This window comes from Littorina saxatilis, linkage group LG1 (genome assembly GCF_037325665.1).
Source record: "Littorina saxatilis isolate snail1 linkage group LG1, US_GU_Lsax_2.0, whole genome shotgun sequence".
NCBI lineage: Eukaryota > Metazoa > Mollusca > Gastropoda > Littorinimorpha > Littorinidae > Littorina > Littorina saxatilis.
Window position 1 is genome coordinate 35,344,046 of NC_090245.1, and position 17,151 is coordinate 35,361,196.

The 17,151-nt window shown below is 42.7% G+C and overlaps 1 protein-coding gene across 1 annotated transcript; it reads right to left on the reverse strand.

Annotated features, from left to right (window-relative positions):
- Positions 1-36: 36 nt before the first annotated feature.
- On the reverse strand, positions 37-16,796 carry LOC138968274 (beta-1,3-glucan-binding protein-like). Its single transcript, XM_070340835.1, has 12 exons — positions 16,638-16,796; positions 16,175-16,255; positions 11,780-11,899; positions 10,101-10,237; positions 9,512-9,586; positions 8,507-8,567; positions 7,716-7,877; positions 5,970-6,047; positions 5,110-5,224; positions 2,382-2,453; positions 1,080-1,206; positions 37-347 (listed from the first exon to the last, which is right to left on the reverse strand). The coding sequence occupies exons 1-12, from the start codon at positions 16,753-16,755 to the stop codon at positions 144-146; spliced, it is 1,350 nt and encodes a 449-aa protein (XP_070196936.1). The 5' UTR covers positions 16,756-16,796; the 3' UTR covers positions 37-143.
- Between the last annotated feature and the right edge of the window lie 355 nt (positions 16,797-17,151).

Consider the following 17,151-nt stretch of genomic DNA (forward strand, 5'->3'; position numbering starts at 1 on the left):
ATTACCACATAAGAACATAAAGAATGTACGCATTCCACCGTTCTGACACGCTCTTTATTGTGACCACGAGGTGACTTAACCGCGGAACAGCAACGGACTTTTTATCTGAACTTTATGTCGGCCCGTATTCCACAGTAGCCATCCTAGTACTGCTGCATCTTGACGGACTTGATTTTCATGGCAACGTCTTCCCCGTGCCAGGTGGGCCACCAAAGATGGCGGGCGTGCCAAAACTCGCCCATCATGGCGTCGGGCCACCCGTCGTGCCATGGTTGTGGGTAGGGCGAGTTGGTCATTCCGTGGGAAAACCAGTTGCCTCCCACCGCCACGTTAAGAATCAGGTGGAACTGGCAAGACAAGACGAGACGAAACCTTTATTAAAGCCACAGTCTTGCCAGTGAAACCAGCTCGGCTCACCGTCTCCCATCTGTCCAGCCTTTTACATGGGGTAAAAACATTCCTCCACTTCGGCATAAAACAATTATTTGTGTCTTTCACGAAGGGAACAGATAAGAAAATATGCACTATTTTACATCCAGCCCTCGTTTATAATGGAGTCAACTAAAAGAGAAAAGCCATTAGTTATGACAGGAATCGTAAGGATGGTAGCTGTATACGTGTAAGAAAAATAAATGAAGTGTACGTACCACCTCACATCGTAACTGAAAAAAGCAGCAGATGGTAGTGAGATTATTTGAACGCGGTAGAAAGTGTAAACAAAAATGTGACACATTGAACTAAATGATACACTAGGGGGCCCGGTAGCTCAGTTGGTAGAGCACTGGACTTGTGATCGAAAGGTCGCAGGTTCGAATTCAGTCCGGGACGGACACGGGTCAACTTTATGTGCAGACCCAGAGACGGAAGCCATGTCCCACCCCCGTGTCACCACAATGGCACGTAAAAGACCTTGGTCATTCTGCCATAAGTGCAGGTGGCTCAGTGAATACACCTAAACACGCAGACACCTGGGTAGCGCGACTCCGTTGCTGCTAGCTTTCCACTGAGAGGATTCGACCCAAATTTCCCAGCGAAGGGACAGTAAAGTAATGGAAATGGAAATAAGAAGTGTTACTCACGGGTCGGTCGAAGGGTGCGTCCTTGCCCCCATTGGCCCAGATGTTGTTGCCCTGGAAATTACCTTCGTGCCAGTAACCTTGAGATGGAGTATTGAACGCAATAAGCGTATGACTGTCAACTCCTAGCCTGCACAAATAGAGAGATAACGTTTGTGGGATATTGTTTTTGGAATGAAGACACTTGATAAGGTTTGTTGCCTGAAGAATATTTCTTTGTAAAGGATAGTGGATGAAGAAGTGGGATATATTTTAACATAGAAAATAACTGGGTTTCGCTGCATGATCCCTTCTTGCACCGAGAAACCTGTGGGTAAAGGACATAAACATGGCATTACTCAGTTGCTGTGAGAGAGAGAGAGAGAGAGAGAGAGAGAGAGAGAGAGAGAGAGAGAGAGAGAGAGAGAGAGAGAGAGAGAGAGAGAGAGAGAGAGAGAGAGAGAGAGAACTTTATTACTCAAGGATGGAGGTTTTAGGCTCACGCCTAGTCTTACTCTGTCCCTGCTAAACTAAACTAAGACATAAAAATAAAGACAATAAAAGGACAATTGTCAATCGCAATCATACAGTATTACTAATTACAAAATTACCTATACGAATACATAATGCATGATAGAACATTGAAATGTACATGAATGTCAATATATAACAAAGGAAAAGAAAGAGATTCAGAGACTCGGAGACTGAGGTAGAGAGATATAGGGACAGAGATGATGTGTACCTTTCACACTACATGTAGAAAGTTCTTGATAGACGATATTCAAAAATAACCTCAAGTTGAGTTTTTATAGAAAAGTTGAGTCAGTCAAGCCTATGATGTCACGTGTAGCTTGCCTCAGTGTTTCTATAGAAAAGTTGAGTCAGTCAAGCCTATGATGTCACGTGTAGCTTGCCTCAGTGTTTCTATAGAAAAGTTGAGTCAGTCAAGCCTATGATGTCACGTGTAGCTTGCCTCAGTGTTTCTATAGAAAAGTTGAGTCAGTCAAGCCTATGATGTCACGTGTAGCTTGCCTCAGTGTTTCTATAGAAAAGTTGAGTCAGTCAAGCCTATGATGTCACGTGTAGCTTGCCTCAGTGTTTCGATAGAAAAGTTGAGTCAGTCAAGCCTTTGATGTCACGTGTAGCTTGCCTCAGTCTGTCTATTGAAAAGCAAGGGAAAAACAAGAGAAATAAACTCTTCCACAACCCATAAAAACCGACAGAGTTATTTCCACAATTCACCGATTGTGGATGGCATGTTCTCTCATTGAGATAAACACACTAAGCAAAGCACTTTAGTAAACGATCAAAGGAATCGCCTCTTACTTAACGTAGTCAGCAGTCCAGTCGATCCAGTAAGTGTGGAAGTTGTCGGCAAAAGTTGTTCCCTGGAGTGTACTGGCAAAAAAAAAAAGAAGGAATATACAAGATACAAGATACAAGAAGTTTTATTGTCCTCATAAATACAAGGAAATTTGGCATGTGTGTGGCAAGACATAATACACTGATACATAGACATTTACAAAACACAACTGAAGTTCAATATCAGCACACCCTTTACGCAACATACCCACTACTTCAGACACACAGGCATATTGTGCCCCTCGGACGTACGCAACCCACAATTCACCCAGCCATACAGCTCCACATGCACTTACTCATTCATGCAGCACTCTAGCACCCGACCATGTACAACTCACACACTGGAATCCTCATACGGCTACATATTGCATTATAACACCCGCACAAACATTACAACCTCAAACATCGTGCTAGATATACAACTAACAAGCATACATCCACTATCATGCACCGAATACATCATCATACATTACATCATAACATATTGCATTATAACACACGCACAAACAGTACAACATCAAACATCGTACTATATCTACAACTAACAAACAATCATACACTATCAAACACCAAGTACATCATCGTACATTAAATTACATCGTACCCCCCACCCCACCCCACCCCACCATACATTCACCATATCAAAATCGGTATCCATGCAATGTATGGATATGACGTACCGCAGTGAATCAACTCTACGTCAATTTCTTGAATCAGTTCTACGTCAATTTCTTCTATGTCAATTTCTTGAATTCAAGCAAATATGACCAAATTTCGATTAAAGTGTATCGCACACTTAATCGTACTTCTGCACCGAGCAAATGTGCACAATTTAACGAAAACGTAATTCTGTTCACGATAATCATTTATTTGTCAAATTTGTTGTTACCCTGTCTCTTTGTAAAACAAACAAATCCAGACCTGTTTTCTTTATCTAAGTCTCTTTAATTATATGTATTTCCTACTTATTTGTTTGATTCTTTCCTTCTGTTCATCGTTCTTGTCTTTTTGTAAATTGTTCCAACATCAAAAAAGTGCACTCTCCTTACAGGCTGCAGGCCTTCACTACGAATTTGATATTAATTTTCTCAATAAAATATAATTATTAAAGTCCTATCCAAGTGTGCACACATTTTATCATACTTTTGCACTGTGACTCGTATAGACACATACAACAACCAACCAGCAAACCAGCCCCATTTCAAGCTGCCAATGCACACCACATGTGGAGTAATTCGTTGAAGACATGCGGGAATTATTAGCATTATTAGCCCTATATTAATCAACTAGAGGAATACCCGGCTTCGCCGGGGTGAATCGCGAGACAGAGACAGACAGCGTGGCGGTTCATCACAATCACCTCTGCAAGCGAAGTCCTGTCAAACGGGATTGAGAATTTTAGAGCTTATTTCTTAGCCCTATATTATCTGTTGTGGCTTCTCAAATGCCAGAACATACAGACAGACAAAAGCCGCTAGACCCCATCACAAACAGAACTCTACAATCAACAGGTTTTTTCCCACACACACACACACACACAAACACACACACAGAGAAGCCGTATATATATATATGTATATCTATATCTATAAATATATAGAGATAGGTGAGAGTGTATTTTTTGCGTGGCTATAAATTGATTCGACCTTTTCACTTTGACAGTAAGAACAACTTACGGGTGCAAGGGAAGCGTTCTGGACAGCGCAGTGACATTCTAAAAATAGTACCTCAGAAACGGGAATTTGGGGTGAACGGCGCGACAGAGACAGACAGCGTGGCGGTTCACCACAATCACCTTTGAAAGGCGAAGTCCTGTCAAACGGGATTGAGAATTTTAGAGCTTATTTTTTAGCCCTATATCATCTGCTGTGGCTTCTCACATGCCAGAACATACAGACAGACAAAAGCCGCTAGACCCCATCACAAACAGAACTCTATAATACATAGGTTTTTGCCCACACACACACACAAACACACACACACACAGAGAAGCCGTATATATATATGCATATCTGTATCTATAAATATATAGAGATAGGTGAGAGTGTATTTTTCGCGTGGCTATAAATTGATTCGACCTTTTCACTTTGACAGTAAGAACAACTTACGGGTGCAAGGGAAGCGTTGTGGACAGCGCAGTGGACAGCGCAGTGACATTCTAAAAATAATAGTAACTTACAACTGAACGGGAAAGCCACACGAAGGAAGGGAGATAAACGCCAAACACTGGAGAAGATAAGGAAGAGTTACTTATAATGGTGAAATGAACACAAAAACGAAAATGAGTTTAGCGCTGCGCGCTGAGAGCACGTGTTGAAATATCTCATCGATGATATTGTGTCCGGGGTGTAGCTGAATACGGTGTCCAAATTTGAAAAAGATCCACCGAGAACTTTGGCGTTGTGATGTGGTGTAGCGGCTATGGTGTGTCGGTATGGGGGCCCGGGTAAGCTGAGGTGGAACCAAAATAGCTGAGGTGGAACCAAAATCGGTTCCGCGCTGCGCGCTGAGAGCACGTGTTGAAATATCTCATCGACCAGGTTGTGTCCAGGGTGTACCTGAATATGATCACCAAATTTGAAACAGATCCATCGAGAACCTTGGCCGCGCATCGCGCACAGACACACAGACAGACACACAGACACACAGACACTAATCGTATTATATATATATAGAAGTGTCCGTTTCTCACTGCTGTCCGCCGTGACTTTTCTTATTATTCCACGCAGCACCATAGTGGATGGTAGCGTGCTCTTGCGCCGCCCCGGCCTGCCAGCCTTGTTTCGCTGTCTTGTAGTGAAGATTGCCTGCAACGCATGTGGTGAACTGTGTGTGTGTATTTGTGTGTGTGTGTGTGTGTGTGTGTGTGAGTGTGCGTGAGTGTGCGTGCGTGCGTGCGTGCGTGCGTGCGTGAGTGTCATTGACGCTGAATTATCTTCTTGCATCATAAACACAATTGTTAAAATACCATTTTGCATAGAGTCGACAGAAAAAACAGGTGTAGTATGCTTACATTGAAAAGATTGGTCGAACGTTCACCCCATGAAAACTCATAAAACTGACCACATACTGAAGACATACAATCTTTCACTATCGTCTCAAACTGCAGTAACTACATATTAAACTTGGGAAAACCGTTAAACTGGCCAGTGCTAACCGTTACTAAATGTTCACTGACTAATTTGTTTCGACAATATCTTATGTTATTTACACTTAATCTAGTATCACCTCTTAACCTGCTTCCGAACTTTTGACAATGAATTTGCTTCGACGAAGATTATATTACCAGCCACATATACAATTAACAATTAATATTTTTAAGCAAAAAGTATATTAAAGGAATCGGAATACAATATGTAATATGTGACAGATCCAACAGTCACACAAACTCCATTAAATCAACATGACATACAACTATCTACCACTGTTATGTCTTCACTAGGATTGCTTAAAATAAGCACTGTGCTTGAGTGAGAAGTCCGACATGCGCTGCCCTATGTTGTTTATTTCACGATAAAAATGGATTAAAGTCTGTTTAAACCAACTACTTACCCCGGGCTTCCATGATGTCAATTTCTCCTGACCGTGGCCAGCCTCCGTAGTGTGCTTCGGTAGGAAGCATCCAGATGGCTGCAACGTAGTGCAAGAACACGAGAGATTTAAGCCTGATATTAGTTGGGCAAAGTCGACTTCGCGAAGTCTACTTCACGAAACTCGCAGCTTTGGCACTGCATTTTCGACAAATATAATCGGGGATATAGCTCAGTTGGTAGCGCGCTGGATTTGTATTCAGTTGGCCGCTGTCAGCCTGAGTTCGATCCCAGGTTCGGCGGAAATTTAGTTCACAGAGTCAACTTTGTGTGCAGACTCTCTTCGGTGTCCGAACCTCCCCCCGTGTACACTACATTGGGTGTGCACGTTAAAGATCCCACGATTGACAAAAGGGTCTTTCCTGGCAAAATTGCTTAGGCACAGTTAATAATTGTCTACCTATACCCGTGTGACTTGGAATAATAGGCCGTGAAAGGTAAATATGCGCCGAAATGGCTGCAATCTACTGGCCGTATAAAAATTTCATCTCACACGGCATCACTGCAGAGCGCCTAGAACTGTACCCACGGAATATGCGCGATATAAGACTCATTGATTGATTGATTGAAAAAGACTTCGGGCTCACGTAAGGCAGGCCTTTATTAGGGTAAAATCTAAGAAAGACCTCAAGGCGGTGAGAGCATCCAGATTGCTGCGAGGCAATGCAAGATCGCTGGAGTTTTAGGATGGAGCCTAATAAAGCTCTGGAGACTTTGCAAAATACATATATTGAAGCGTCTCTTGATTTTGTTTAGCCAGGTGGTGAAAGCATCAAGATTTCTGCAACGTAGTCCAAGAACACTGGAGCAAAAGGATTCTTCGTCTGCGTTGGTGGGCTGCAAATCCCACGTACACTCGTTGGCACAAGTGGGATTTTACGTGTATTACCGCCCCCTCCCCCCTAACCATGTAGGCAGTCATACTCACTCCGATTCCGGTGGATGTATGCGGGGTATTTCGTGTTTCTTTAACCCACCGAACTCTGACAAGTACTGCATGCAGGGTCTTTCTCGTGCGCACTTGGTCTTGTGTTTTCTTGTGCACACACAAGGGGATAAGGCACTTGCAGGTCTGCACATAGGTTGACCTGTTAGGTCGGAAAAATCTCCACCATTATCCCACCAGGCGCAGCCGGGATTCGAACCCCGAACCTTCCACACGGACGGCCGACGTCAAAACCACTAAGCTACATGCCCGTCTGAGTTATAAGAATTGAACCCAGCAGAGACGATAACGTTGCAAATATTGAAGCATTTCAAGATCTTGACTTTGTGCAGGTCTGGTGGTGAGGCCATTCTGCATTAGGGCCAGAACACTGGAGATTTAGGATAGAACTTCATAGGATCTGGACACATTGCACATTTTGAAGCATCTTTTGACTTTGCTTAGATGGTGAGAGCATTTGGTTGTAGAACAGCAACTCAGTGAGAAACTTCTGAGCAGTTTCTAAGCTCCGTTACTGATACTGCTAAACAGTGAAAAACATTGTACACGGTCACGAATATTTTTTCATATACGGTCAAATTGCAAATTGTTACCACTTGCGTTTACTATGGGTATGAAATAAAAAGCTGTTAACATGCAACGACGGAATCTGTTAACTCTCTAGAAAACAGACAAATCAACCCCTTACAAAGCAACCCGGCAAACAATCAACCGACCGAACAACCAACCAACCAACCAACAAAAGAACCAAAAACACTTTACCTGGCCAGAGCCAGTCTCCTTTGGGCAGCTTTGCCACGACCTCGATCTTGCCGTAGCGGATGTGAGTCTTGCTGGTCAGGCTGGCGGACATTATGACCGGGATCTTGCTGCCATGCCTCATGCACCCGTCGCGTGCGCTTCCGGTGCACGTGCCCCAAACAGCTGAAACACACAGACAAGGAACAAATATTAATGAAGCACGCGGTCATACACACACACACACACACACACACACACACACACACACACACACACACACATTCAGACAGGGAAATAGAGAAATAGAGAGAGAGAGAGAGAGAGAGAGAGAGAGAGAGACAGACAGACAGACAGACAGACAGACAGACAGACAAAAAGACACAGAGACAGAGAGACAGAAATAGACAGACACTGAGAAAAACAGATAGGCAGATAAACAGAAGAGGAGACACACACACACACACACACACACACACACACACACACACACACACACACACACACACACACTTAAACACAAACATACATACATACATACATACATACATACATACATACATACATACATACATACATACATACATACATACATACATACATACATACATACATACATACATACATACATACATACATACATACATACATACATACATACTGAGATAGACAAACAGATCAAGGTAAACAGTCAGGCAGATAGAAGAGGAGACAAGCAGGTATGCAGATAGGAAGATACAGAGACAGACAACTGCGGGAAGACAGACAGACACACAGACAGACAGACAGACAGACACACGGACAGACAGACTTACCTTTGACGTCAAGATTCCCATTTTTCAGAAAATTGTCCCCAAAACGGTCAGTAGTTAATGTCTGTGGAAACAAGGTCCCTCAGGTAAATAACACATTTTATAAGATTGCAACGACAATTAAAGAATAGAAGCCACATTAATAGCAATGTAAACAAAATGTAGATAAGGTATATGGCATCATGGAGTCTAACTATTAGCAACAATAGCACTTTAAACAAAATGTAGATAAGGTATATGGCATCATCGAGTCTAAATGTTAGCAACAATAGCACTTTAAACAAAAGGTAGATAAGGTATATGGCATCAATGAGTCTAAATGTTAGCAACAATAGCACTTTAAACAAAATGTAGATAAGGTATATGGCATCAATGAGTCTAAATGTTAGCAACAATAGCACTTCAAACAAAATGTAGATAAGGTATATGGCATCATGGAGTCTAAATGTTAGCAACAATAGCACTTTAAACAAAATGTAGATAAGGTATATGGCATCATGGAGTCTAAATGTTCGCAACAATAGCAATTTAAACAAAATGTAGATAAGGTATATGGCATCATGGAGTCTAAATGTTAGCAACAATAGCACTTTAAACAAAATGTAGATAAGGTATATGGCATCATGGAGTCTAAATGTTCGCAACAATAGCAATTTAAACAAAATGTAGATAAGGTATATGGCATCATGGAGTCTAAATGTTAGTGACAATAACACTTTAAACAAAATGTAGATAAGGTATATGGCATCATGGAGTCTAAATGTTAGTGACAATAACACTTTAAACAAAATGTAGATAAGGTATATGGCATCATGGAGTCTAAATGTTAGCAACAATAGCACTTTAAACAAAATGTAGATAAGGTATATGGCATCATGGAGTCTAAATGTTAGTGACAATTTGCATAACTTGGTGTACCACATGGTAATAATGTTTTACGTTGCATAATGGTAACAGAGTGAAGGTATACTCATATAAAAAAAAGATATAGAGCGATGACTAACATACCGGTCGAATGTAGAGTTCGCCATTTTTGACATAACTGTTCACAGCCTCCGGAGTGTACATGTTGAACTCGTTACCCTGACGAGCAAAGAAACAAACACGCTTTAGCCCTTCAACAGGTCTGAGGGGGGTCAAAAATGTAAAGTCAACTACATAATTATAATATAAAAGAGAAAACCATCAGTGTTAACCTCGATTTTACCTTAGTTTGAACACACTGCCATGGTTCTCTTACGTTAGGTTTGGTATCTTGCAACAGCTTCCTTGAATTTGGAAAACTATTCTGGAACATTTGCAAACTAGACGTTTTACCTCAGTTCGAACAAAGTACACGTTTCTCCCCGTCTGCAAAAGCTGCTACCTTACAATATACCTTCCTTGAATTCGGGACACTATTTTTGAACACTACTTGCCATTCTTCATTTCCTTCATTTCTTAACAACCTGATACCCTCCCTCCCCCTTACCCTGCACATGCAGGTTCCTTGCAACAGCTTCCCTCAATTTGGGACAAGTTTCTTGAGCATTGCTTTCGTCTCTGTCTGACTGTCTGTCTGTCTCTGTCTCTGTCTCTGTCTCTGTCTCTCTCTTACTCCGCCTCCGTTCGCGGTAACTGCATGCTGCCAATTTTGAGGATTAATGTGACCGGAAGAGAAGTCATCAAACAACACTGTTGTTGCCCTTCGTTGAAGATGGCGGGGACTAACAGGTGGTGCGACTGTGCCCGTATCTAGAGAGAACAGAAATAAAAGAAATTTGACAAAATACAGCCGTATTTAATACAGGTTAAATTCCAAAACTGTGTCTCAAATTAACTCTCATCGTCAACTATACACCATGCAATTCTGTCCCTTAAAGCCCTAGTCCGTCTCAAATGGGTTACATAACGATTTAAATCTTCTCATGACAAAAGCAGTTCTATAACCTTTAATATCGAACACACTTGCAATAGCATTTTATAGCATTCAATGACACATTTCGTTTAAATAGCCATTTAGCTCGCGTAAACCACACACCTGAGCCATCGTGAACCAGTGTGATCCACTTTCCCTTTTTTTCACAATTTAGTCGTCAGTTTGTGATTTCAATGCGGCTCGCTGTATTTGCAATAACACGTTATTGTATACCTCTGAATCTAAAACGCAACAAACCGCTGCGAGTCACACGAACTGAGCGGTGGAGGTTGACCGTTCAAAGAAACTGGCACTACGCAGAATATTCGTCTGCTAGCATGAGGAAACACGTTTTGTGTGACACGCTTCCGGGCTTTTCTTTTTTCAAACTTTAAAAACTTCGAATTGTACTGATCTTGTCTTGATGAAAAAAGAATTCTTTTATGATTTAAGCATGTTTGTGTAACAAGCTGTCACTTTATTATTGAGATTTTTAAAGTTAGGTCCAGCTCCAAAACGAGGTCCGTCCGATTGTCTTACAGACAATCCGGCTGGCCACGCAAAAATAATTTCTTTGAAAATTGTTGGCTCTTAACAGAGGGCACCTAGGCTGTTCTCAAGTGGTGAGTGTTTAAACGAAAAGGTCTTAGCACTGTGTGTAAAAGCCTGACAGTGTAGGTGACCAGAAACTGATGGTTTACGGGAAGCTGAGTGTGCCTTTAAGCACGAAACTGAAATAAGGTTTACGGAGTGATTGACATTTCAAAGTAAAGGTAAAAGCATTTCACCACGATTGGTCTTTAGCTTCACCACACTATACACGGTTCTGTCCGTCTGCAAAGTATGTTTCCTTTCAACAGCTTCCTTGAATTTGGGACATTATTTTCTTAACATTATTCCATCGTGAATAAAGAGTATTATTTTCGTGGTGGTGATTGTATCTTACTTAAGGTGTGTGTCGAAAGTGAACCCTTCAGTCACTGTTCCTGTTGGTTTTGCTTGACGAATACACTCTGAATTCTGCATGTGACAGGAGCAACATTTAAAAAGTATGCACGACTTAATTGGTGCAAGAAGAATAATTGTTACAAAAATCCCAACAACAACCACCACAACAACACAGTTTATTGGTTGTAAAAAGAACCACACACACACACAAAATACACCAAATGATGTAGGTTTATGAAACGTTTAATTATTGCCAAAATGAAACATCTACTAGAATCTCGAGCTATGGATCTTTGAAGTTAAAAATATATATATAACAGACTAATTATAATGATGAAAAGATGAACACTCGACTTCGGTTGTTGGTTTAAACAAAGATGGTCGGAAACAAAATCCCGACACTTTAACGACAGTTTAAATGTTTCACTTACTCGAATACTGAATTGTTCCTTCCTGCTTGCTCATGGATGTGTCAAAATGATAATCAACCTCGTAGAGGATTTCTGCATCAGGTCCATCGGGGATGTTAGAAAGAGTTGCTCGCCATGCTCCTGTTCATTGAAATAGGACGTGCAATATTGTGTTTGATTGGTTTAGCTTTTGGATCAAAGGGAATTCGATATCGCTCTCTGTCTTTGTCTCTGTCTCTCTCCCACACACAGAGACACACCCACACACAGACACACCCACACACACACATACATACACAGACACACACACAAGCACACACACACACACACACACACACACACACACACACACGACACACACACAGACACAGACACACCCACCCACACACACACGCACACACATACACACACACAAACGACACACACAGACACGAAACACACAGAGACACACACAGACACGCCACACACACAGACACACACACAGACACCCACACCCACACACACACACACACACGCACACACACGACACACACACCCTCACACACACACACACACAGACACACACACACGCACACACACACGCACACACACACACACACACACACTGTGACACTCACGCAGACACATACACACACACACACACGACACACAGACACACACACAGACACAGACACACGACACACACACAGACAGACACAGACACACACACACACGCACGCACGCACGCACACACACACACACGCACGCACACACATACACACACACGCACACACACGCAGACATACACACACACACACACACACACACACACACGAGCACAGACACACACACACAGACACACACAGACACACATACACACACACACACACAGACTAACATACAGACACAGACACGCACGCACGCAAGCACATACACACACAAACAAACACACACACACATACAAGCACACACACAAGCACACACACACAAACGCACACACACACGCACACATACACACACACACGCGCGCGCGCAATACAAGACGGGACAAAATCTTAGTTAACGAGGCGAACAGATAAGAATGTGTAACAGTCATGATTCTTTTACATGCAGGGCTCGCCCAAGTTATGTGGTGATCTAGAATAGAAAACGCCCTAAATTGAAGAGCACAAAAGTAAAAATTAAAGGCACAGTAAGCCTCCCGTAAACCATCACAGATACTGTCAGGCTTTTAAACACAGTACAAACACCCTTTCGTTTAAACACTCACCGCTTGAGAACATCCTAGGTGCCCTCCGTAAAGAGCGAGCAATTTTCAAAGAATTTATTTTCCTGGACCGTCTGATCGGCAAATCAGGCGCCTCGTTTTGGCGCTAGAACTAACTTTTAAAATCTAGCTAATAAATTGACAGCTTGTTACACAAAAATTCTTAAATCATAAAAGAATTCTTTTTTCATCAAGACAAGATCAGTACAATTCGAAGTTTTTAAAGTTTGAAAAAAGAAAAGCCCGGAAACGTGTCACGCAAACCGTCTTTCTCGTAGCAGACGACGGTTGTGTCTAGCGGTGGCCGTCCCTCTGAACAAGCAACTGCCACCGCTCTAGTTCGTGTGAATCGCATCCGTTTGTTGCGTTTAGATTCAGAACTTGAACTTGCTATTGCAGATAAGCTTACTTTTACAGCGACTTTCTTTCTTTATTTGGTGTTTAACGTCGTTTTCAACCGTTCAAGGTTATATCGCGACGGGGAAAGGGGGGGGGGGGGGGGGAAGGGGGGGATGAAATAGAGCCACTTGTTAATTGTTTCTTGTTCACAAAAGCACTAATCAAAAAATTGCTCCAGGGGCTTGCAACGTAGTACAATATATGACCTTACTGGGAGAATGCAAGTTTCCAGTACAAAGGACTTAACATTTCTTACATACTGCTTGACTAAAATCTTTACAAACATTGACTATATTCTATACAAGAAACACTTAACACGGGTAAAAGGAGAAACAGAATCCGTTAGTCGCCTCTTACGACATGCTGGGGAGCATCGGGTAAATTCTTCCCCCTAACCCGCGGGGGGTGCTTACAGCGAGTCGAATTGAAATCACAAACTGACGACTACATTGTGAAAAAAGGAAACTGGATCATACGGGTTCGCGATGGCTCATGGGTAAAATAAACAACGCAAAAATAAATTCTTTGAAAATTTCTCGCTCTTTACGGAGGGCACCTAGGATGTTCAAAAGCGGTGAGTGTGTAAACGAAAGGGTGTTTGTACTGTGTGTAAAAGCCTGACAGTATCTGTGATGGTTTACGGGAGGCTTACTGTGCCTTTAAACTGCTGTGGTTAAGTAAATAAGTGTTTGGTATTAACTCACGTTGTATTACGTGTGACATATTTAGTGCTAACGTTGATATATATATATATATATACTGTTCAAAAAAAGAAACGCATAGATTGTAATATTTGGTTAATTTAGTTATATGGCTACAAGGATATCCACCAAACTGCAGAAAATGTTTATCTGGTCGTCGACCTTTCGTCCATTGCCACAAGTGAGCTCTGCAGGTGACGCATGCGTTATCAGTGGCTACAATGTCAAAATTGCTCATTTGGCATGACCACTCGTCATGCTTCAGTGTAATCTCGTGAAACTCGGGGAATATTGAGATCTCACCATGTCTTCCAAAACCCATAAAAGCGGATTGTTCGCCACAAAGAAATCAGACGACAATTCAGCGACGAAAGATGGCCCGATTGAGCAGAGAAGACCGCCAAAATGCATTGGGTCGTTTACAAGCAGGCCAAAGTCAAAGTGCAATCGCCAGGCACTTCCACGTGTCCCAGAGCACCATCAGTAGACTGGGGGTCAGGTTTCAAGCCACTGGCTCCGTTGCTGACTTGCCACGAGCGGGAAGACCAAGGGCGACAACTGCTGCTCACGACCGCTTCATACGGCTCCGCCACCTCCGGAATCGTTTCCTGTCGGCCTCATCTTCTGTCCAGGCTCTCCCCGGGCCACACCGATTATCGGACCAGACCGTGCGGAACCGCCTGCATGAAGCTGGTTTGAGAGCTCGCAGACCTCACAGAGGAGCTGTCCTCACCCGCCGCCATCGCCAGAACCGAGTGCAGTGGGGCAACCAGCACCTTCGCTGGACCGTCCGGAATCACTGGAGACACGTGTGGTTCAGCGACGAGTCCTACTTCCTGCTCCAGCGACATGATGGTCGGAGGAGGGTCTACCGGAGAGTAAACGAACGTTACGCGCCCAAATGTGTGGATGAGGCACCCGTTCATGGTGGTGGAGGCGTCATGGTGTGGGGGGCGATCAATACCGCTGGAAGGAGCACCCTGGTGCACGTCCAAGGGCGCATAACTGACCAGCGATACGTGGAGGAAATTCTGCGCCCACACGCCCTTCCTCTTGTGGCTGACCAGGATGCCATATTCCAGCAGGACAACGCTCGCCCGCACACAGCACGACTCACCACCCAGTTCCTCACCGACCACCATGTCCAGGTGCTTCCCTGGCCATCCATGTCGCCAGACATGAACCCGATAGAACACCTCTGGGATGAATTGGACATACGTGTGCGCAGGCGAGAAGAAGCGCCGGCAAATCACCGCGATCTATTGCAGGCACTTCAGGAGGAGTGGGACACCATCCCACAGCAAGATATCCGGCATCTGATCCAGTCCATGCCCAGAAGGTGCCGGGCAGTTGTTGCTGCTCAAGGCAGTCACACCCCCTACTGACTTGACAGCCTCGGCACCCAATCGTATTGATTGACTGATTGATTTGAAGATGCAAATGAACTGTGTGTGCATTCAACTGTGTCCATACCAAATTTCAAACAAATAATCTAAATATTGGATTTTCTGTTAATTTTTTCGAAAAATAAAACAAATTTGGCAAGTAGCAACTATGCGTTTCTTTTTTTGAACAGTATACATGTATATATATATATATATCTCTCTCTTTTGCTCTGCTAAGAGATTTTAACAAATCTCAGAAGAAAGTCTCTTCTGACTTTCAATTGTTTCTTTCACAACTTCTGATATTTTATATATAGAAAGAGAGAGAGAGAGAGAGAGAGAGAGAGAGAGAGAGAGAGAGAGAGAGAGAGAGAGAGAGAGAGAGAGAGAGAGAGAGAGAGAGAGAGAGAGAGAGTAGACAGACAGGCAGACAGCTGGACAGACAGACAGAGAGAGCGGCAGAAAGAGAGAGAGAGCGGCAGAAAGAGAGAGAGAGAGCGGCAGAAAGAGAGAGAGAGAGAGAGAGAGAGAGAGAGAGAGAGAGAGAGAGAGAGAGAGAGAGAGAGAGAGAGAGAGAGAGAGAAACAGAGACAGAGGGTTATTAGGTAATGGTCGTTAATGAATCAAAAGGAACAACGGCATTGACATTCAAAAGTCGTTGAACAAGATTTCAGGTAATTTTTACCTGCTGTTTTGCGAAGCTCATAACGGTATGTCCAAGAATAACCCGTTAAGGTCACTGCGACGTCCTTGACACCTGGTAAATCTGATGATAATACGAAAATCACCGACAATAAGCATGATCAAGCATTTTTCTTGCGGAATCAGTCATTGACACCGATGTTATTTGTCAGAAACAGGTTGAACCTTTGGCAAGAAATACTCATTAACTTTTCTGTAGCACAACAGTCCCATATATTGCTCTGCAAGCGCTCCGCATAAATGTACAATGCCAAAACATAAACAAAATACAAACGACAAAGCACAAAATAAAACAAAGCAAAGTGAACTTATGCCGGATAATTGTTTTTTAACGCCCTCACGGTAAAACCATATTAGGGGCATGTTCCCGGGTGTGACCTCGACTTTAGATGGTTTAAGTAATAAAAACAAAATAGTGAACTAACGTAGCTCACATAATATATTACCTTGAACAATGACGTCAGTAGATCCATCATCCCTTTTCACAAATCGGGGTTCAGACTGGCAAGCACACAGAGAGATGACAGACACTAGAATAGAAAGAACAGTCAGTTTCGCTGCCATTTCTCTTTCTCCTTGAAAGATGAACCCAGATCCACAGCCTTAAGTATTAATGTGGGGCTTGTTTTTTATTGATTTTTTTTATTGTTGTAACCAGTCCATTCTTATACTGAATTATGAGGTCACTGATAAGGATCTGTTTGAGACAAATATCCTTGGCATTCGATGTCAGTAATCCCACACGTTTTGGGCTTATTTTTGTGGGCCACAAACGCGAAATGTGCCTCACAAATATTTGGGCTTATTTTTGTGGGGCACATTTTGGTTTTGTGGGCCACAAACTGTATTTGTGGAGCATAAAATAAGGGGCACAAATTAAGCTTCATAAAAAATAAGGACAAATATTTGTGGGGCTTAAACAGTGTTTTTGGCCAAAAAAATGTTTTGGGCTCTTTTTTT